The sequence below is a fragment of the Mastigoproctus giganteus genome, chromosome 12 (genome assembly GCF_048544385.1).
Source record: "Mastigoproctus giganteus isolate SK-2022 chromosome 12, ASM4854438v1, whole genome shotgun sequence".
In the NCBI taxonomy this organism is placed as follows: Eukaryota; Metazoa; Arthropoda; class Arachnida; order Uropygi; family Thelyphonidae; genus Mastigoproctus; species Mastigoproctus giganteus.
Window position 1 is genome coordinate 62418478 of NC_143586.1, and position 24870 is coordinate 62443347.

Here is a 24870-nt window from a genome sequence, read left to right on the forward strand (position 1 = left end):
CTATGTATTTTATACTGATGCATACCCGTTGGACTTTGGGTCCCAATCCCAGTTTTCTGTAAATTACAATCTAAAATTAAATTTTCAGTTACTTTATATTTGGATACCGAAATATGATAATTGAAGCAAGTAAAACTGTTATTGGGACTACAGAAATGAGTATGCATGAGACATTCATTTAATATGGCTATTTGTCCACTCAGATCCCCTGAGGAAATAGTGGAGAGATTGCCATGTGAATGAATGTAATTTTTTCGTAATTTTATTCCTGATATCTACCCTTTCTCTACTCCTTCTCTAGATTTATTCTTTAATAATGTTCCTATTTCCTCTGACCTTTATTTTTCATTTAAAAATTATATTCATATATTCCTTTACTAAATTTCATGTTACTTGTTCGATATAGAGCAATGGGCAAACTGACAACTGCTGCAACACAAATTGTCAGTCAGTTTGTTAGGCCTTAATACCTGTAATGCCTTCCCCCGCCATCCCCCAAATTAAAAATTACACCACAAATCGCAAATCCACAAATTAAATAGAATCATGCCCTAATATATATATATATATATATATATAATTAAATAAATTATAATTTTAGAGAATAGTACATTAAGTAACCAGTTTTTGAATAATAGTAGCTATTTTATATGTAATGCATAGTAGGTTTAGTAAAGGTTAATACGAACGAATTATAAATAATAACATAGAAAAAATATATAATTTGAAAAAATAAATAAAAGATAATCATAAACCATGGTACATGTTATCTTATCAAGAAGCCACAATGTGACCATGGATTATGGAAGCACAAAGTATTTTGATTAGCCATATTAATTAAATTGATGTAAATCTAACAGGTAAGATGTACACCAATTTACTTGAAAAAGCTATCAAAATTAAAATAAAACAATCATCAAGTTTTTTTTTTTTTTTTTTTTGGAATGTCTGGTTAATCGAAATACTTTGTGCTTCCATAAACCACAGTCACATTGTTGCTTCTTGATAAGGTAGCACATACCTTAGTTTATGGTTATCCTTTATTTATTTATTTATTTATTATATATTTTTTATATGTTATTAATTATAATTCATTTGCATTAAACTTTACTGAACCCACTGTGCATTACATATAAAATAGCCACTATTATTTAAAAAATGGTTACTCAACACACTGTTTCTCTAAAATTATAATTTATTTAATTTTGCTACCCCTTCTTGACTATAGCTGCTTAGCACTGCCTGGAATGCATGTCTTATACATTCTAAGTATTCTTCATATTTTCATAAACTTTCCATGTGTTAGCTATATCTTTGTTCTCCTTTTCTTTCCCCTAATCAGAAATTCTTAGAAAGCCCTCCTAAGCCTTTGCCCACCTCACCCCACAGTTCTTTACATTGCAGTTGGTGCACTTGTGAATATGTAAAACTATAACTTTTCACCCTTCTGAACCCATATAATTCTAAAATTCTAATTCCTATTTTACCACAACAGCTAAAACAGTAATTTTTATATATACAGGAATTTCTTTATCAGTTAAATATGATTCCATTTCTCCTTTCATTTCCAGTTGCTTTTCACTGCAGTTTTTCTAGCTGACCCACATCTTTGATGTGATCTAATCAGAACTTTATGGAATAATTACCTCTTTGTTCTTGCTAGAAAAATTCATGTCAGATTACACGTTTACTCCCAGTATTTTCTTTCTTAACTGTCTTAAGATTTGAAGTATTCAAAGAAGGTAAGCATTTCTGTATTAATCAAGAGGTTTTTTTTAAAGTTAGGTACTGTATTAATACCGTAGGGAGTTCCACAGTTCTCATTTAAAATGTTAAGAATCTTCTCGTTTCATTTTAATGGACATGTTTGCAAATAGTCAGTTAATGCCCTAATTTAGTTAACATAAAGAAAAATAACAGTTGTGCTCTGGACAAATTCAAGTGGTTCTCATATGTAATGACAAATCTCACTAATTTTCCATTTTAGGTGCCATAAGTAGAGTTGTACAACTTGATGTATATAAGATTACATGCTGTACATTGAAATACATGCCATGTTGTTTTGTTTGCAGTTTAGTACTTGTAAACCATGTGGAAAAGGGTGACAGTTCTCTATTTTGAGGCTATCCCTTATTTAGTAACTCTGTGCAAACTGCTTTTCTTAATTATAACTACATAAACTAGTCACATGGTGTATGACAAGTTTACAATAATTCAAACATATTTCAAATCATTTTTTTTACTTTACTTTAGTGTGTAGTTACCTGTAATTTTCCTTTCAGGTAGCTTCCATGGTTAATTCCCTTTCATAAATAGAAACTTATTTATGCATACAAAATAAATTTAATACCATATGACCAAGGTGAAATTTCACATGTTATTGAACATACATTTTTCCAGCTGTACTCACTGGACGTCTTCTACTTCTTAAAGTGATGCCAAACTGGTTATTACTGGCTTACACAGAAACATTGTATGTGACCACTGCTTTTTAGAGCCGACGTGATGTCCAAGAAGGCATCACTTAGGCAGATCAGACCTTGCTGTAGGATTGTTAGTCCTGTTTTGTTGGGCTGGGGTTCCTGACCTTATGCTTTTTACTGTCTATGTAGGTTTGTGACATAATAAGTTTGTCATTTGAGAAAGTGGGGGTGTTAAAACTTGTCTCTGACATGAGGCTAAAGGTCGCTCTTCTGATTGAATCTTTTATTTTCTTTTATGTTATGTTTAAGTTGATCCAAAGATGTGAGATCTCTGCTTGTTAGATAAAACTGCTGATACGGTTTTGTTATTATGAGCAGATGAACTCTAGTTGCATATGTGCGAAAGCACGGGGGCAACCAGCTTACTTGCTCACTTAAATGTAAATGTTTGTGACCAGCTTAGGTGGCTGTAATTGGCAAGAGCAGTTGCATTAAGTTTCAAAATTTACTAAATACAAAATAAGAGATAGCCCAAAATTAACAAAATAAGAGATAGCCCTGGAAAAGAAAAATGCTAGTCATATTTTTCTATTGATTATAAGTATTAGATGGAAAATGATATCCTCCCCCCCAAAAAAGATACTCTCTTTTTTAGTGGGTATCTACAATTAGACATAATAAATAATGCTTGTTTTAGCATACAGCTCCTTTGCTTAAATGTGTGACCAGCTTAGGTGACTGTAACTGGCAAGAGCAGTTGCATTAAGTTTCAAAATTTACTGAATAAGAGAGATAGCCCTGGAAAAGAAAAATGCCAGTCATATTCAGTCATATTTTTGCATGGATTCTAAGTATTAAATGGAAAATAATACACCCCCCCCCCCAAAAAAAAAAAGACTACTATCTTTTTTAGTGGGTATCTACATTAGACATAAAAAATAATGCTTGTTTTAACACACAGCTCCTTTGCTTATATACATCAAGCTGCCCAACTGTAATAATGATTGGAGAAAAAACGAAACTTAGTGCTCTTTGTTATTACATGTGAGAAATTAATTGAATTACTGCACACCACATTATCAATTTTCTGTAACTTTTTTTAATAAAAGATTATACGTATCTCATTATAAATTCAATATGTATAATATGTATTAACAATGAGTTGTCACTGGTGAGAGACCAGCAAGTCTTGAAACAGCCATCACGGCCATACCTTGAGTTTCAAATGATTAGCAGATTCACTCTTTTGGTAATGCTCTTCATTTTAAATGATGTTGGCAACTTGTAGCTAACACTGTCCTCTCTAAAATGAGCATAAGCTCAAGCCTTGTGACTAAAAGGACCAGAGAGTACCCAATACCAAAAATAGAACACAGTGATGCACATTGACATCAAATTATTTCAATGCTTGTAGAATACAACCCTGAAGCCTTTACTACTTTGCTGTTGAGTCAGACCATCCCATTAAATTATTTTCAGTTGAGTAGTGATGTAACTCATCTTACCAGCTAAGCCATTTGGTTCCAAATTCTAAATAACACTATATTTTGATATCTTGTTCTTCGTGGATTTATTTCTTGGTACAGTTTCTTCAAGAAACATTTCATAAATTGATCCCTGAACATTACATCATTGAATTTTGCTGAAACCTAATTAGAGGATCAGTACAGTAAACGCCCTTTATAGCATTTTTGAAGGGACAGGCTTAAGTTGGAAAGCACTGTGAGTTTCTATCCTCACTCTCCCTTTTGGAGGCTGTTTTTCATTTTTCATCAGTATTTTGATAGATAACATTGTTTTCTTCAACTTACATGCAGTCCATTGCCTCGCTGTGTTTATAAATCAGTGGTTTATACATAAATTGAAAAACCACATATAATGTAGTACACTTTCTTTTTTGGTGCCTTTAACCTTTCTTGCATTCTTTTTAAAATAATGAAGATTTTTAAAAAGATTTTATTAAATGAAACTAAACAGATTTTGAGCAGTATTAGGTATGAACATGATAAATTAGTATTGACAAAATAATATCTGTTATTAATGAAATTATTGAGGCCATGTTGAAAACAAGCACGTATAAAAGACACTAATTACTGTACTAGCAAGGAAAACCTGAATAACATTAAATTAAAAAAAAAAAAAGATTAGGTAACAATGTGAATGTGGTTGTAAATGGCTAGATATTGAGCTGTAAAGAGTGGCCACTCTCGATGGAAATTCCCATCTCTGAAGAAGTCCAAATCCATTCCTTCAGCTGGCAAGGATGTTATCAGTCTCTTGAGATTTTGTGGGTTTAGTGGATTATTTAGAAAAATATTATTATTTTCTAAATATATACCATAAATATGTCAAATATTACTGCATGACAAGTGTGGCAATATGAAGGCTAAGCAGCTCACAGGTGGGTTATCTTTTATCAAAACACTGCTGGCACACTGATCAGCAGTTACACTGGGAACAGATTGTGCAATTGAACTTCATCTTATTTAGCACCATAAAACTTCAGTGAGGATAGGACTAAAGATTTGCAGAATTTATGGCAGAAACATATCAATAATGAGGGAGATTTTGTAGAAAATAATAGGTATTTAGTTTGCTTACATGTTTCTTTCATAGTTAAGCAAAAAAACTTTCTGTCACATTTCATACTTAGGCATCTCACTGTAATTGCAAATGTGAAATGCCAGTAATATACTGGATTGAGTTGTTTTCTTATAGCAGTACAACCTGTAATTTCTTGCTTCCTGTTTTTGTTCTTCAAAAGATGTTTTGTCATAATGGTAAATAGATGTTTCTTCATAGTTTCTGTAAAAACATACACATGCCTAATTTTGAAGGCAGTTAAGTTGCATCAGTATGCAGAAAAATATGTTGATTTTAGAGTAACTGATGGGTAGCTTTTAAATGGAAGAATCCATAGTCAGTGAATGCCCTAAGTGTTTTCTTCATAGTTTTACAATTTCTCTGTGCTCTATCTATCATTTTGCATTTTTTCATGGATTGGCAAAATTAGTACACATGGTTTGGTAGGCTTCACAGATCTGTGAACATGTAAGATGAAGATTGAAAACAATAGCTGATGGTGAGCAATTATACAGTTATGATCAAATGGAACTTTCTTACAATATGCTTAAGTGCAAAAATAGGGCGACTATTTTTCTGCAACAAGCAGACATTCATGAATTGAAACAGTTATGCATGGGTAAAATATGCAGTCTGTAAATGTCTGCAGTCTTGTTCAAATATGTAAATATAAAATCCTTGTCATTTACAGAAGCATAACAGATGCCCAGATGATAGTTTTATGAAGATTTTGCAGTATTAGTTACAAGCCATTTGCATTCATGAAATCTGGAGGGAAAGGCTTGCTCCTTCTGCATTGGTGTCTTGCACATCCCCCTCCTTTCTATAGAAATGCCCTCAGGACATAACTATAGCACTGGGCATTGACTGTAACTACACAGCTTTAAAACTGTTCTCCATTGATATGCATCTTGAAAAGAAAAAAACTTGGTTTGACATTTTAAAATGTATGGAAATAATAAAATTATTATCTAATTCTCATACATTTGAGATCTAAAATATAATATCATTGTGGAATATGTTTAAAGGCACGAAAATAAATGTAACTTATCTTAAATATAGGTCTTTTGCTGGTTTACAAAATATAGTTGGGGAGCATTTTGCAGCCTAGTAGTATTTTTGTCATAATATTTTCAGTTATTGCTTAGATTGGTTGAAGATAGTTAAACAAAAATTTTGTTGTTATCACACAGATGGAAAACCAGATTATTGTTTCTGATTATACACAAATGGATAGAGTTCTCCGAGAAGAACGTGCATATATACTGAACATCATAAAACAAATTAAAAAAGCAGGCTGTAATGTTCTTCTGATTCAAAAATCCATTCTCAGGTAATTTTAAAATTGAAATTTACATTTTTTGTTTTTGTCATAATATTAAATAATGATTATTAACAGCATGATTCAGCATGTTTAGTTTATTTGGAGATAAGTTTTAAGTTCCTAATATGTATAAGTTGATCTCTTAAGAATATTTTCTGTTTGTAAATTTTGTTTGCAATATTTCATTGAAAAATTTCATGAATTTTTTTGACTATTTTTTAAAAATAGAACAGATAACTGAATTCCTGCAAATTTAATATCAATAAAAACAGATTAAACAAACATTTCCAGTGACGTGAATATGGATACTTATATTTCTCCAGAATTATCAGAATTTCTACAGGTGACTGTTACCTGTAGAGATTTTGTCTATTTAGCTGGTTGGTCGAACTGTTACTCCACTCCCAAGTTTGATGGTGGTGGTGGTGGGGAGGGCTAAATGTAATACATCAGCATTTTAGTTTAGTACTATAGAAATATAATAATGGCTTTATTTCAAGTGTTGAGAACTTTTAGAGGTGTACAGAGTTGTAAGGGTAACCACCCATATGGATTTGGGTCTGATGCGGGATGGTCTCATTTTTGTATCACATTTCATCCATATCAAAGCTAAAACATACTCTGCTCTATGGGCTTCTAGGCAGGAGTTGTTGAGTTTAGAACCCAATATATCATTAAATGTTGCAGATTTGATCTTCAGTGCCTGTTTGTCACCTATAAGCCTTGAATCAAGTGTTGCCTTGAATATTCGATCATGAGATGGCTGAATGGGGTGGCTGGAAAATTTTTCAGCATCTGACAAGCTTGCTACATTGAACCTCAACGTCACCGCCTGGAAACTAAGAATAATCACAAGAATTTGCTCATGCACATCCAGCTTCTCACTAGGCAATTAGGTGTGGCAAAGGTAGGATACATAATTTCTCACTCAAGATCCAATGTGAGGGTCTCTGCTGGCCCAAGCCATACCACTGTACTCCTCACTCAACATGTATTTTTTTGTAGATTTTTCCAGCAAAGCTTGACATATATAATACTTTGAAGATTGATCCTGAAAAGCTTTGTGAAGATACCATATCAGGCAAGAAGATTCTTTTTCTTCTTCTTACTTGGCGCATCCGTAGCCAGATGGGAAGGAGCAGCAGTGCGTAGCACACGTTTCTTGATTAGAACGGAGTTCGAGCCCGTCACCACCAAATACGGAGGATGCGGAAAGGTCAAGGGAATGACCACCGCATATTCCCGGAGCAATATGGCCTTAGTTGCTAATGCTCCTAAAAAAACTAAATAACAATCTTCTTCTTACCCAGTTATGAAGAAAGGCCTACTCCAAATTTATGATCTCCTGAAATGACTGTTCTGTATTTTGACACACCCAGCTGCACATGTTTACAAAATAGCTATGTCCACTAACATGGGCTAGGAGAAAGAAGCAAATAGTTGAATTAACAAAGAATTCTATATTAAGAATGTTTTTCCATATCTAGGTTAAAGTGATGAAAAGGATACAGTCCATTGAAGAGGCCTCTGGAGTCAAGAACTCTGTTATTCGTCTATGATGCTACTAAAACACTGGCTCAAATCAATAAAATGCCTTTATTAAACAAAAATACACATACTGACTGTATAAATTGTATATTAAAATGAAATCAGATGGTATGTAACAAGGATAAAATGTGATAAAATATAAAATTAAAATCACCAAAAATATTTAAAATTACTAAAAACCACTAAAACAGGAGCTTTCGGCAGCAGCGGCCACCTTCATCAGCAATAATGGTTGCAGGTTATCCGACAATCTATATATGTACACATATACTGGAAATGGAAAGAACCACTTTAAACCGTTTATCTCTTCCTAGGATAAGGGCTTCAAAGATTGGATCAATGCGACAACCCTTATCCCTATTAAGACATAGCGTCCAGACAAATATATCCTTAAACTCTAGCCATTTCTGGTTCCAAAAGCCATGCGTTCTATCCACGATAGTGTCTTCTTTAGATCTAATGCCATGCCCAGTTTCCCAGGCAGGTTCAGCTACGGCTGAGCCTGCAATAGTATCTTTGATTGTGGACACTACTGTGGGCAGTCTCTGACCCGGGCAGCTGCACACAGCATATCTTACACAAATGTAAAATACGGGAAATGGGTTCTGAAAGGCCCGAATAGTAGGGAATGTATGTGGTGGCAACTGGTGTAAAAGCATCCCTGCGACTGCTACTCATATCTCTTAATAAACACCCTTCAATAATGCTTTGGGGATAACCACTTTACTAGGTCAGCCGTAACCCTTTTAGTCTCATCGCCTCTCTCCTCAGATGAAAAACAGTGGGACCCCACCCTTCCCATTAAGGCCTTAACCACACTATTTTTTTGTGGCAACCGGCCTGTGCAGTTTTAAAGTGAGTATTGGCCACGACACAGGTTCTGTGTAAACCTTAGTTTTCCAGTGTCGGCCTTCTCTGTACACACACACACACACACACACACACCTAGGAACGGAAGGCCCCTCCCTGCTCAACTTCTGAGATAAACTGAATATAAGTACTTCTTTAGTACTTCTGTTTCGTATATCCCCTTTGTATTACCGTGAACGTGCCATCAACATACCTCTTTCACACCTGTAATGGGGGTAGACTAGAGCTCCCCAACATCCTGTCTTTGAACTCTTCCATGACTAAATTGGCTATAATTGCACTAATAGGTGAACCCATGGCTGCTCTGCAGACCTGCTGGTACATAACATTTTCAAACAACATGCTGGTACACAGCATTTTGCAAACAACTGCACAAAGAAGAGCATTAGGGGAATTAAAACAGGTGATAGTATTGTGGTACTATGTGCGGACAAGGGTAGATCCATGGTAGTGTTGAACAAAGATGATTATCAGGAAAAGGCCCTTAGTTTATTTGATAGGTCTATGTATAGGATCATTCTTAGGAACCACTTGGGCTGGCTGGAACAGCGAGTTAATAAATTAGTCCAGAGTTGGTTCAAGGCAGGAAAAATATCCAAGGAGGTTGCGTTCGTCAGGCTGTCATTTGCCTAGATTTTATGGTCTGCCTAAAGTGCACAAGGCTGGGGTACCTCTTAGGCCCATTGTGTCGTTTGTGGGCAGTCCGCATGCACTGTCCAGGTTTTTGGCTGAACTTGTATCCCACCATAGTGGGGTACTCGGATTACACTATTAAAAACAGCAGGGAGTTTGTGCAGTTTGTTCATGCTCAGGAGGTAGAAGAGGGTGAGATTATGGCATCCTTCGATGTTGTTTCTTTGTTCACATGTATGCTCGTTGAACATGGCTTGGATTGTGTGTGGAAGGCTTTGAGTAGGGATGGTACTTTGAAGGATAAGACAGCCCTAAGTGGTGAAGACATTTGTGAAAGTGTTAGTTTATGCTTATCTAGTACCACCATGTTGTTTCAAAGTGTTATGTACCAGCAGGTCTGCGGAGTGGCCATGGGTTCCCCTATTAGTGCAATTATAGCCAATTTAATCATAGAAGAGTTCGAAGACAGGATGTTGGGGGAGCTCTAGTCCATCCCCATTACAGGTATGTTGATGACACATTCACGGTAATAAAAGGGGATATACGTAACAAATACTTAATTGGTTGAATAACAGTTCACCCTATATTCAGTTTACCTCAGAGGTTGAGTAGTGGGGGCCCTTCCATTCCTAGATGTGTGTGTACAGAGAAGGCCGACACTGGAAAACTATGGTTTACAGAAAACCTGTGTCATGGCCAATACTCACTTTAAACTGCTCAGGCTGGTTGCCACAAAAAAATAGTGTGGTTAAGGCCTTAATGGGAAGGGTGGGGTCCCACTGCTCTTCATCTGAGGAGAGGGCCGATGAGACTAAAAGGTTACGGCTGACCTAGTAATGTGTGGTTACCCCCAGAGCATTATTGAAGGGTGTTTAAGAGATATGAGTAGTAGCAGTCACAGGGATGCTCTTACACCTGTTTCCACCACATACATTCCCTACTATTCGGGCATTTCAGAACCCATTTCCCGTATTTTACGTTTGTGTAAGATACACTGTGTGCAGCTGCCGGGTCGGAGACTGCACACAGTAGTGTCTGCAATCAAAGATCCTATTGCGGGTGATGATGCTAGTGGGGTCGTATATGAAATTGAATATCCGGATTGTGGGGGAAACGAAACGTAGGCTTCATGATGAGCTGGGGAAGTCGATAGGGCCCTCAAGACAGTCAATTATGTGGGTTCAGCCGTAGCTGAACATGTCTGGGAAACTGGGCATGCTGTTACAGCTAAAGAAGCCGTGATCGTGAATAGAGCACATGGCTTTTGGAACTGAAAATGTCTAGAGAGTTTAAGGATACGTTCGTCTGGATGCTATAGTCTTAATAGGGATAAGGGCTGTCGCATCGATCCACACTTTGAAGCCCTTATCCTAGGGAGAGACGAATGGTTTTGAGTGGTTCATCCCATTTTCAGTTCCAACCATGAGAAGTGGACCGTGCGCAGGTGCCATAGTTCGTGTCGCGTACCTGCTGGGGCGTATATGTGTATATAGATTGTTGAATAACCTGCAATCATTATTGCTGAAGGTGGCCGCTGCTGCCGAAAGCTCCTGTTTTAGTGGTTTTTAGTAAGTTTAAATATCTTTTTAGCACTTTTAATTTTATGTTTTCTCTCATTTTATACTTGTTATATACCATCTTATTTCATTTTAATTTTATTTTAATATACAGTCAGTATGTGTATTAATAAAGGCATTTTATCGATTTGAGTCAATGTTTTAGTAGCATCATAGATGAATCAAAAGGATATAGCACTGAAGTATAAAGTTCCAACACAGAAAATATGAATAAAAATATATCTTTTAAAGCATTCACTCATTCAAAGTTCTTTTGCCTCATCTATTTAAATCTTATGAAAAGAATTGTGTAAAATTAAAATTGCAATGTAATTTTTAATAGTTAAATTATTTCAACTCTGTTTTTATAAAATATACCTACCTAAGATTTTTGTTTCAAAAATTATGATCCCTGTGAATAAAATTTGGCATTGTTTGTATTTCATGGTTATTTAATTTCTTTTAAAGACTAATACAGAGTATTATTTGGTTGTATGTGTAATCGCAGTTGCGATATTGAAAATAGTAAGGGCAAGTCATGGTTAGTGCACAGTCCATTGTGAATGGACTGTGTGCTAACAATGAACATGAATTGTTGTGCAAGAAAATTCTGGTTGTCCATAATTCCATATATATAATACAAATCCTGTCACAGCCATGGCCAGGGATTATGCTACTATCAAATGTACATATGCACATTTAATAGTAGCATACTTATTTAATTTACAGAGGTTGTACTACTGTTATGCTAAACTTCTGTGAACAGAACTTTAACATTTGTTATTATTTGATAGCTCTTTAATTTCTTTTAAAGGCTAATGAAGAATATTTTTTGGATGCATGTGCAAATGCATTTTTAATATTAAAAATATACCTGTTTCAGAGATGCAGTTAGTGATCTTGCCCTACACTACTTAGCTAAAACAAAGATCATGGTGGTAAAAGACATTGAGAGAGAGGACATTGAGTTTGTGTGTAAAGTAAGTACTAAATTAGCTAATATTAATTTTTAAACTTAACATGTCTTAACAGGGCTTATCATGAGCTTAACTTCCTAGAAAACTTTAAGAATTCTTTGAGCTTTGATGTATTAAATCAAAATGTTTTTGTGCCTTTAATTTAAAAATATTTATTATTGAAATGTACCTCTAAACTTGCTTTTTCAATTACATTTATGTTTAATTTTTTTTTTTCAAATATGGACCTACTTAGTGTACCTGTATATAGTCTTTAAAGGCACTTAAGTTGCTGTGCTCATTTTTATTAGTGTACAGCATATGGCAAGCATGTGATCTGCTGTGTTGCCTTTGTCATAATTTTGGGCATTAGCAGCATCTGTTTTTCTGTGATTTTTGCTTTTGTATTATATATTTTTTTTATTTATGGTAACTCCAAACTAAAAATGGTATTGAGACCTCCAGTAGTGTGTGTGGGTTTAAAATATTGGAGGAAACTAGTAGACATGAGACTTAAGTTTCTGTGGATTGTAATTTTCAAGAAATACATAAGAAAAAAGTTATACATGTATATTGTCCATTTTTTAAAAATTTTAGGTTAATTCACTTAATTATTTGCTGTTGAAGAAGATGGAACAGCTTACCTGAGAATTGATTTAGATTCATTATTGTCAGAAGCGGTTCGAAGGATATTTTCAATCTTCTACAGTAGAAGATTGGGTTAGTATTAGTGTTTTAGTATTAGTGATGGCCACATGGTGAAAGGTGCATTACTAATAGCCACATGGTGCATGACAGACTGCTTAATGACTTATGCTGCACCAGCCAAAAAAAAATAATAAAAAGAAGAAAATTAAAAAAATAAATAAATAAAAATTAATAAGAGAAAAGGAAATGGACAACCTATGCGTATCCAGCTGACCTTTGAATTTCTCCAGACTGTCAGCCTCTACCACCTACGTAGGTAACTTATTCCAGTAATTTATAACTCTCTGGCTAAAATAAAATCTCCTGCAATCCAGTCTAAACAACTCCCCCCTGTTACTTGAAATTATGCCCCCTAGTTTTAGAATCATTTATGACCGTGAAAATTTTGTCCTTATTCATTCTGCTTATGTCTCTCTCTAGTGATTGTTCGATAAATCATCGATAGGGCACCATGGGCCCTCCAACCAGTTTACAATGCTCGGAGAACTTCATATCTGACCTTATCATAATACACAAATCCCTTTCCTCCACTACCAGCTTTAGTTCAACTCTGCCAAATGTATAAGTTATTTTAGGGTTACTGTTCCCCAGGTGCAATACCTTAAACTTTGTTGGATTAAAACATAGCTGCCATTTTTCTGACCATCTCTGAAGTCTATCATTGTGAAGAAACTGCTTGGCGGCAATCATTAACTACTCTACCAATCTTTACATCATCTGCAAATTTAGACCTTGCCCTCTATCCCTTCATCAATGTCATTTATGAAAATCAAAAACAACAGTGGTCCTAATACTGATTCTTGGGGAACCCCACTTCTTACATCAACCCAATCTGAGGAATAGCCATTGATCACTACCCTTTGCCTCCTGCCCTGAAGCCACCCTGCTATCCATCTAAGGATTTTCCCCTGTGATTCCAAACTGTTCCAGCTTATAAAGTAATTGCTCATGTGGGACTGAGTCAAATGCTTTGCTGAAATCCAAATAAACAACGTTGAAATTATACCCTAAGTCCAGCTCTTGAGTGGTCTGTCAAAATAGCTAACCAGATTAGTTAAACATTATTTTCCCGTTACAAAACCATGCCGAGTATCCTTCATAATTCCATTTCTATCTAAGTGATCCTGAATTCCCTTGATCATAGTCTCTGTGATTTCTCTACTATTGAAATTAAACTAACCGGCCGGTAATTTCCCACTTCACTCTTAGAACTGCCCTTATGTATTGGAGATACATTGGCACTTTTCCAAACCAATGGAATCACTCCTGAGTCCAGTGATGCTCTCATAATTACCTCAATGGTTCAGTGCACTCGCTTGCCATCTCTCTTAAGATTATAGGGTAAATTCTATCAACCCAGGAGCTTTACTGGCTTGTAGGTTCAAGTTTTATCATTAAATAAATGTGTGAAATTTCAACGTCATTAATTACAGTTTTTTCAACTTCACTCCCAGAATTTCTCATTGGTGCAAAATGAGCTAAGTTAACTAGTGTTTGGGGGTTAGATGGAATTTAAGTTATCTCACAAATTGAAAGTACACACATTGTTTTGTTTAGCCTCAAAGTAATGCAGAATGTTAGCATGCATATCACTGCTTGTCCTTTGAAGGTGGTATTCTGAAAAGCTGTTGTTGCACTTTGCTTGTCTGCTTCCTTATTTCATTAGGATGGCATCTTTGGCTACAGGAGTTTGGAGGATTAATATTTTATGTTCCTGGTTGTGTATTCTGCATCAAGTGTTTTAAATTGGTACTGATGGAAATGTTTTTAAAGGTCTTCATTTTTTAAGGTATGGATGTCATTATGTAATTTTATTATTTTTTTATATAATTCTGTTCTCTTAATGGCTTAAACAGATTTGCATACTGGCATGTTTGCTGTTTTTTTTACCTGCCTTTATATGCTAGTATTCTAATTCATATTTTATTGTGACTAATTGATGTTATTGTGAATTTTTCCCTCACTAGCCTTTTTTGTTCTCAGGAATAGCCTCACTTTTTTGTTCATTGAACAAAAAAAAAAAAAATACCATATAAATAAGTCAGATAAATTTTAAAATGCAGTTTAATAAGCAAATACAGTAAATCCCCGCTATTCGCGGGGGTTACGTTCCTGAGAAATACCGCGAATACTGAGTTATGGCTCCCATAGTAATAAAGGGGTTCCGCTCCAAAGTATGAAATATATAAGAAAAACTAGTCTAAAATTTTGTCTATGTATGTATTATATGTACCTTCATAATATGACTATGTACATAGACAGTACATAGTGAAATGCAAGCATATGGCATCGAAATGAAAATAAGAAACAATTTAATATTAGATGTAATATTTATTAGAAATTTCAAACCAGCGTCTTTGCTAGCTAAAAAACTTATCCCGCCAGTGCTATCACCAGTTTCGCTAAAGTGTTGATAAAGGAGTTTTGCCTTTTCACGAATGATGAGTGAACTTAACGGAATTTTATTTTGAGTTCAGTCTTCTATCCACAGATTTAAAGCCTTTTCCATTTTTTCTAAAACCTTCAAAAGGGAGCAGTCAAAACTGTGCTGAATTATGAGCAAAATGAAAGAAAAAAGAATACAAACTAAAGTTAAAATTACAAGCTCAATAACTTCTAGAAGTCAGCTGATTGTGACACATCACAGTGGATTTTACAGAAAACCATAATGATGAGAAAAGTCTATACAAAACGGTGAGTCAAAGATTTGAATAATCATTTTTAGCATTTTCATTAAAGGATAACAACTGATAATAGATGAAAACCTAGCATGCAATTTCTTCAGAATTTAACATCACAAGTTACAGAGCAAATATCACAAGTAATTTAACATCACAAGTTACAGAGCAAATATTTGAAGCAATTAGCACGTTTTCACGGACACTACGGCGGATTTTTTCTTCCGATTTCTTGATTGATCGTACCGAGGAGACATTTTCACCATTAAAAATTTTGTCTAATAACTCAATTTTATTCGCTAATGTCATCACCTTCTTTGATCTTTTCACATTTCCCTTGTTATTCGTAGCCATATTTTTGTACGGGTTAGAAAGAACTTGTCCAAATAAAGTCACTTTCTTCCGTTAACACACTCGAAAAAGTCTGTTTTATACTGCAAAACGGTAGATTTATCACTTTTGTAAGCATATCAATTTATAAATTGATAAATTTATTCAATTTATAAGCATATGAATTAAAAGCAAATGACGAAACCTTCCACGACAAGCGCATAACACATATACTGAGCAAAGATTAGCGAGAAACATCCACGCCACGATTTTGTCACCTCTCCCCCCACCCCACTGAGCGTTGTTTTGACCGGGAAAGATAATTTTAGCCATGCTCATGTTTTTTTTTTATGGCAGAAAATATTCAGGGCGCTTTAAAATTCACATTTTTTTTTGGTTTCATTTTATATTAAATCAGCGACCGCGAATAGTGGGGGTTTACTGTACTTTAAAATACAATTAAGTATGCTTAATTTTTCCATAGACATAAATTACTTCTTTTTCACTGTTATTGATTTGAAGATCCTTCTTTCAATTTAATCAATGTAAGACAAATCTACATCAAAAGTTTTTCAGATTGTGATTTATAAAAATTATAGTGCAGAGCTATTCAATTTAAATTTCCACTTCTTTGAGTAATTAAAAAGATACTTTCCCCTAGTTTTGAAAATAGTTTGTAAGCTTTTTAGTTCCTTTTAAATTCCACAGTTATCCCAAAAATTAAGTGTTCTTTAAATTGATGGGCCATAAACCATTTCCTGTTTGAAATCTTTTTATTTACCAATTGAAGAACTGCTCTTCATCTTGATTTTTGAGGCATCTCTGTCTGCGTAAAGAATAGATATTATTCCACAAAGGATTCTGTAGATGCTTTTTTGACTTCCTTTTTCATGTGTATAGAAAATGTTTTTAAGAAAGCCTGAAAGTACATACAAATAGTTTTATAGGATTAAAAAAAAAACTTAAGGCTTGTTTTATTTATTTTTTTCATTTATACTTTTTATTCGTGCTTTCTGTTGTATTAGTTGCACATACTTGTGATGAAAGTCACTCCTAGAACAGTGATAACCACTAAACCTTATTTTGCAGCTATAAATCTCATAACTTTTGCATTGTATGGTGTTCATCAATATGGGAATAATGTTCAATGTAACAATATGTGAACATCGTTTTATTGTAAAAAATAACATAATTATTAAGAGTAATTGCGATTTTACTTTACACCTCTGTAGAATACCTGTAAAATGAGTTAGTTAAAAGTATTTACAGATTAAATGCAATTATTGACAGACTGCTTAATGCAGTGCATGTGACGTAGTGCAAGGAGCACCTGGATGATATTGAGGTGAAATTATATTCTCCGGCAGGTGTATATAAGCAACCCATACACGCTTTTCTGTTAGAGGAAGTTTTCAGAATTTATGTTTTGGGGTGGAGGATTACTTTAATAGCTAAATGCTGTTGCAATTTCCTAGACCAGTGCTTTTAAAACTATCTGTGGTGAAGGACCAGTTTCTTTTATTTCCAATCCGTTGCGGACCGATATTTTTGTAAAATGCACATTGTCGGGGACTGGTAACAGACGAATCGTCACAGATCGGTAACGTCTGTGATGAATTTCCAATTCATTGTGGACCAGTAACAAATGGTTCGCAGACTGGCACTCTTTCATGGCCCATACTTTGAGTAGCACTGTCCCAGACCACCATATATGTTGGAGAATCCACATCCTGACAGATGTTCGGCCATGTCAGTTAACTAGAAATATGCAACCAGAGCAATAGAATGTCACCCACTGTTTGTTTCTTGTACAAAGTATAGGAATTTCAGAAAAAATGATTATAGTACAGCAAATGTAGATTTCAGAAGGGGGCCTATGGGAGAAGTGTGAAATATGAAAATCGTATGACTTATTTTTACGGCAGATACTATGTAAACTTTTATTCTCTGTGCCATTGTACCACATAGTGTACTAATACAATGAATTTGAAATGAATGTACCTTGACTCAGCTGAACCACCGAAGAAAAATTCACGTGTAAGTGATATATGGGCTGCTTCTATCTGGGGATGCAACACAGCCTTATGGGTTTTTGCAAGTGATTTGAGGCATAACAGATATTTCAGAAACTTTTTGGCTTTTATCGTGCATTTTATTTATAATTATTTTATTTTTTTATTTAGTCAGATCTTGGCTCAGCTGAATCCCCGAATAAAAATGCATGTGTAAGTGATATGTGGGCTGCTTATATCTGGGGAAGCAACACAGCCTCGTGGGTTTTTGCATGTGATTTGAGGCATAACAGATATTTCAGAAACTTTTTGGCTTTTATCGTGCATTTTATTTATAATTATTTTATTTTTTTATTTAGTCAGATCTTGGCTCAGCTGAATCCCCGAATAAAAATGCATGTGTAAGTGATATGTGGGCTGCTTATATCTGGGGAAGCAACACAGCCTCGTGGGTTTTTGCATGTGATTTGAGGCATAACAGATATTTCATAAACTTTTTGACTTTTATCTTGTATTTTATTTATTATTATTTTGTCATTATTTTATTTTATTTATTTATAGAGTTTAGCATGTCGACCTGTAGCAAGTTTGGATCATTTTGTTCCAGAATCACTAGGCAGTGCCGAATTGGTAGAAGAAGTCCAGACAGGTGATACTAAATTCATTAAGGTATGTATGATGATATATTTATTTATTTTTATAGATAGAATTTATAAAAGTGTATATTCTTTTAAACTACATGTGATTATACATAAATTCACTTTATTATGAAATAAGAAGTAAATACATACATAAATGATCGCCTAGTACAAGCTTTCATATGATTTTAAAAAATAAAAAGTTGTTTATTCAGTTAAAATTACAATAGAAACTAGCAGAGCAGAGGGGGAAAATGCACACTGCAAACTTCTTTTGAGGGATTTCAACTGACAAAAAAAGTTTAGTTAACATTGAAAAAATTCCACCTATTAGATAGAATTATTGACTCTAAATTAAACACAAAGCCTGAAATATCAAAACTCTTGTTAAAACCTTCAAAAGGGAACAGTCAAAACTGTACTGAATTACGAGCAAAATGAAAGAAAAAAGAATACAAACTAAAGTTAAAATTACAAGCTCAATAAATTCTAGAAGTCAGCTGATTGGGACACATCACAGTGGATTTGACAGAAAACCATAATGATGAGAAAAGTCTATACAAAACGGTGAGTCAAAGGTTTGAATAATCATTTTTAGCATTTTCATTAAAGGATAACAACTGATAATAGATGAAAACTTAGCATGCAATTTCTTCAGAATAACCATAACCTTATAGTGCTCCAAGAAATACGATATCATTTACTGCTCTGAAATAAGGTGCCCGAACCATGGTAAAATATTAAAATAGGTATGTGATTGAATCTCTCTCTCTCTCTCTCTCTCTCTCTCTCTCTCTCTCTCTCTCTCTCTCTCTCTCTCTATTTATAGGGAAAATAATGAGTTTCAAAACAAATGGATTATTGATTTTGATTTCATGGTAGATGTAACTATGAATTTAAACTAAATATGCATCTTCAAGGTAAAGATCAACTTGTGAATGTTACAAGGGTCACTGATAAAAGTTGTCAGCTCAATACAATATGAGGTACTACTGAAATGTTCCCAAATTTTGAATGTTGTACGGGAACTATGTCTAGTACCGACTTGTGGTACTGGATAGATTGCATGTAGTTTGCAATTGTTGTGATGGCTGATGTGAGCGAGCAATACGCTTGCATCAAGTTTTGTTTCCTTCTTAATGATACAGCAGCAGAAACCCATAAGCAGTTGAAACAAGTTTTTGGTGACAATGCTTTAGGCCAGACGCAGACCTGCTACTGGTTTAACCATTTTAAAAATGGTTGCATGTTGGTTGACAACAGCAATTGCTCTGTGGGCATCCACCATCGAGCAGAGCACCACCCCGAAAAATGTCACGAAAGTTTAGATGGCAATCCGTGAAGACCGCAGGCGGACCATCCACAACATTTATGGCATTGTAGAACTATTGTACTGCACATGTCAGCGTATTTTTTCAGACGAGTTGAACATGAGAAGGATTGCGGCCTAGTTCGTGCCACGGTTGCTGAGTGAAGACCAAAAGCAGCATCGCATGGAAGTTATCAGAGATCTTCAAGAATGGGCCAGGAGTGATCAAAACTTCCTTTCTACGGTCATCATTGGTGACTAGAGTTGGGTCAAGGTATGAGTATGACCCAGAAACCAAACAACAATCATTCCAGTGGAAGAGCCCGACAAGTGAGGAGCAACGTGGAGTCCATGCTGATATGTGTTTTTGGACATCGACAGGATTATCCATAAGGAATTTGTCCCTCCTGGCCAGACCGTCAGCGCAAAGTTCTACTCCAACTTCCTGAGGCAGTTTAAAGGAAGCGCCGATAGGAGGAAACGTCCAGAGAAGTAGTGCTCAAAGAACTGGGTCCTTTGTTGTGACAGTGCACCGGCCCACACATCCCTTGCTGTGGTGCAGTTTTTGGCATCCAGTAACATGACAATCGCCCCCCCACCCCTTCCCTTTATTCGCCAGTCTTAACCCCCTTCAATTTTTTCCTCTTCCCAACAATGAAAATCAAGCTGAAGAGTCGAAGATTTGACAGCGAGGATATCCCAACCAAATCGCAGGAAGTGCTGACCACTATGACGAAGAACTTTCAGGATGCATTCAAATCACGGGAGAAGTTATAGTATTGGTGTTTACACTCTCAAGGTTGACTGGTGGCGAATAAGGCCCAGGTGAGTCTAATATATTTTATAAATACATTTTGGAAACTTTTGGGTAGCACATCGTATTTATATCTCAGTCATAAAGAAACTTCATAGGTTTTTTCCTCCACTCAATATACAGGCAGTTCTCGCTTTACTAGTTTTTGCTTTACGTGTTCGTGGGTTTATGAGGTCCCCCCCCCCCCCAAGTATGAAGTATCAACAAAATCGAAAATATGAACATTAATTGCAAAAAATGAATGTTAAACATTCCTAAATCCTGCATTTCAAACCATGCACCTAACTATACAATACAGTGTACTCCGCTTTACGATATTAATCCGTTACCATCATATCGCGAAAATGTTGTAATGTGAACCCAACACACATTGTTTTTTGGTAGTTCATTCCACGACCTCGGAAGTTCAAATTTTCGCTATATAACTCCCTAAAAGGTCATTTTTATAGTGTAAATTGTATTAGTTACCAATTCAAATCATTAAACACACTACACTTTCATCATTATCATTTGTTATAAGAACCAATTTTGAACGGCTTTGTGGTATTTTTCTAAAGCACATTTCTGGACGTCGCGACCATAAAACAGTAAAAACAATTTGCACTTTCCAGTTTATTGGGCTTTTCTGTTACTGCAAGCAATTATAAATGGGTAGTAAACTTGATGTTATTGCATCTGTGAAAAGACCGATAGCTGGAATTGTGTGGATTTTTACGTTATTATGGTGAAATGTGTTTGCCCTTTACTGAAATTTTCAATGATCCCAGGGGGCTCACATCTGGTAGGTATGGGCTTGGCATACCCAGGGTCCTGAGCTGGATATCATCATACTTCTCTTTCTTGGTGATTCCCTCTCTCTCTCTCTCTCTCTCTCTCTCAGGGTAACTTGGGAATTTTTTTTTTTTTTTTTGGCTGGTGCAGCTTTCCGTTCCTTTTTTTTTAAACTTTGTAAACTTGTTACTCCGTGCAAATTGTGTTAGTTGCAATTTGTGCATTTCGTTAAAAAAAGCTTATGCATGCTATTGAAATTTATAAAGAAAAGAGAAGATTATCTTGGAAACAAATGCCTCTTGAAGCATTTCCGAAGAAGACGACTCCTTGTGCAATAAACCGAGTGCTGAGTCAATAATGAGTGATCAGTGAGTGTGCCTTTAGTTGATGATGATGATGAAGAATAAACATTCTTTAACATTTGTAAGTCATAAATAATTTCTCTATTATTATAATTTGCTTGATTTTACATGCTACGTTTTCATTTCTTTGGATAAATCAATCATTGTTGATAATGTAACCCCTATTTTTAACCTTTGTCTATGAGAAATAAATTCTCACTTTACGAGTTTTCGCTTTACGAGCATACACTAGGAACGAATTAACTCATAAAGTCAAGAACTACCTGTATATTATCCTAAATTACTTTTCACCCTCCATGTTGAGGGGGAAAAAGTAGATAAGAAAAAAAGCCTTTGTTCTTGTTTTTTGAAAAAGCTATATACAGCTTTCTTGATGATAACATTAGGCCAGATGCAGACCTATTACTAGTTTAACCATTTTAAGCTATCAACTTCCACAATGACAGATGGAAATTTGTTCCAGTAATCAACTACCTGCTGGCTAAAGGTAAATTTCTGTACATTTATTCTACAACTGTCTTTCCTCCATTTGAATTTATGCTCCCTTAGGTTCATAATATGAGCAAGAGAAAGAATCCCGTTAGCACTGAGCCTCCTCAGCCCATTCAAAACCTTATACACCTCAATCAGATCACCTTGCAGGTGCCTAGTCTGCAGATGCTGCAATTTGCAGAACTAAATCTTATTCTTGGTAAGGGCACCACACCCCTTCATTTCCCCACCAATCTTGTTGCCCTTCTCTGTATTCGTTCTAGCAACTCCACATCCTTCCTAAAATGAGGCCTCCAGACTGGTACACGGTACTCAAGGTGTGGTCTGACCATTGCCTTATACAAAGGGATAATCACCTCCTTATCCCTACTAGCAAAATTCCTGTATATCATTGACAAGACCCCCATGATGTGCACTGGCTGCCTGTCTGCACTGCTCAAAAAACTTCATATCTGATTGCACAATTACCCCCAGACCTTTTTCATTCTCTACCACCCTGAGTGTAGTTCCACACAGTAGTACATTTCTCTGGGGTTACTTCTACCCATATGCAGTACCTTTGCGTTTGTCAATGTTAAACTTCAGTTGCCACTTCTGAGCCCATCTGCCCAACTTTTCTAGATTCTCTTGCAGTAGCATGCAATCATTAACAACCCTGCCAACCTTTGTTATCATCTGTAAACTTGACATTAAGCGTGATATACCTTCTTCAGTATCATTGATAAATATACAAAACAACAATGGGCCCAACTGTGGGCACTCCACTAATAACATTAGCCCACAAAGAGGAGTGTCCATTGATTACCACTCTCTGTCATCTTCCACTCAACCACCCTTTTATCCATTATAGCAACTTGCCCTTAATGCCACAGTGCTCCAATTTGTACAATAGTCTTCCATGTGCAACAGTATCAAAAATCTGAAATCTAAGTATATGATATCAAAATTATTTTTTGCATCCAGTTCCTTTGTAACATCACTATAGTTAGTATCCAATAAAATTGGTCAGACAAGACTTTCCGTAACAAATCCATCTGTATCTGAATTATTACTGCAGTCTTGTTTAGATGATCCTGCAATGCTTCTTTAACCAGTGACTCCATTATTTTCCCTAGAACAGAAATTAAACTAACAGGTCTGTAATTACTTGTGTTACCCTTTGATCACCCCTCTGTGAGTTCAGTATACATTTGCACATCTCTAGTCCTTGGGTACCTCTTTTGCATCTCCTTTAATGTAACTGGATAGATCCCATCAACCCCGGTGCCTTTCTTATGTTTAACTTCCACAATATCACCTCCACTTTGCTCTCAGTTATTACAAAATCATTAAGCTCCCTGTTAGAGTTTAATAAGCTTCTGTCTTCCACTTCCCTGCAGAATTCCTCATCTGTGAATGTAGATGCAAAATACTCGTTCAGCTTGTCAGCTATCTGAGCAGGATCATCAAAAAGTCAAACCATTGATATCAAGTGGACCAACCCGGTTCATCCCCTTCCTTCTAGAGTTTTTTTATAAGTAAAGAAATCTTTGCTGTTTTTCTTTGCATCCTTTGCCAAAGATTTCTTGTAATCGGCCTTCGCTTGTGTAACCTCCTTTGTGACTTGATTACGGACTAGCTTATATCTGCCATAGGCTTGTGTGTTGCCTGATAATTTATATACATCCCATGCATTTGTCTTCTCTACCATGAGTCTCATTAGTTCATCTGACATCCATTTAGGTCTAAACCTTGAACAGTATTTCAAGTGATAATGTTTTTCATCATCACTTGAAAATTGATACTCGTGCAGGTGTTTCAGATTTCTGAGGAAAAAGTCTTTGGGAGCTCAGTGCAGCTGTAGGTTGGTTCGTTTAACACTTTCGATGCTAACTTTTCCAATGACCTTTTTTACACGGAGATGAGTCAATCTGAATTGAAAAGGGCAATTTTTGGGCTTTCTTCTCACTATTGACTGAATTGATCAGCCTCCAATGATGGTTTCTTGATAGAAATATTTGGTATTTCTTTTGTCAAATTGGGGAGGGAAGCCCTAAAAGTTGTGTGGTTCTCCCCCAATAGGATTAAAAATCCAAAGCCACATATTTGCACAAGGAAGTAGTGAATATGTCCTAGAATCCAGTCTCTCAGAGCAGCAATTGCTTTATAACATTTTCATACAGGAGCACTGTCAAGAAGAAGAAAGTCACCTCATGTTACTTCCTCTCTTCTTTGTTTCACTCTTAAATTTTTGGGAATGGCAGAATGGACATCTCAAGTGATTTTTTTATGCGGCATGTAGTCTAATCAAAATAATTCCTTCCGTGTTGTAAAAATTGGTGACCATAGTTCTTCCTGGCAGAAGGTTGTCTTAAATTTTTTTGGATAGTGGTGACCTGTGATGTTTTTGTTGCATGGGCTCCTGTTACAGTTCTTGAAAGAAACACTTGTGGATCTGCATCGTGCACTCCCAAATTTGAATCCTGCACAATTTCTGTGTGCATATTCTTTGCACCTTGTTAGAATTGATCTTTAATATGGAAAAGTGTTTGTGGTTTCGAGGGGTCAGTACTGACACCTTGAAACTTACATTTTCAAGAATTGGAGTTGTCGCTTCCATTAGTTGCTCCAAGCATGCATCATCTTCCATTGATTCTTGACTCCATTTAAACTGCATAACCAAAGTTTTATCTGCTGTTCAGAAGGGGCAGCATCACTATATACATCTCTTCATGCATTGATGAATAACTTTTGGAGCATTCCCTTTTATCAAAAATCTGGTTGCCTGATGCTCCAATTTTTTCGTATCTGTTTTCCTTTGGATTGGCTAATTTAAATCTCTTCTGTTCTTTTGTACTTCACTACTGAGTTGGGCCTGTGCAAA

General features: G+C 35.5%; 1 protein-coding gene across 1 annotated transcript in view; it reads left to right on the forward strand.

Annotated features, from left to right (window-relative positions):
• The window catches only part of CCT4 (chaperonin containing TCP1 subunit 4), a 110906-nt gene that overhangs the window by 63007 nt on the left and 23029 nt on the right, over nucleotides 1-24870 (forward strand). Inside the window, exons 8-10 of the mRNA XM_090386891.1 lie at nucleotides 6200-6339; nucleotides 11821-11917; nucleotides 18183-18290. Of these exons, the coding sequence (XP_090243017.1) occupies nucleotides 6200-6339; nucleotides 11821-11917; nucleotides 18183-18290 (345 nt within the window). The remainder of the gene's footprint in view (nucleotides 1-6199; nucleotides 6340-11820; nucleotides 11918-18182; nucleotides 18291-24870) is intronic.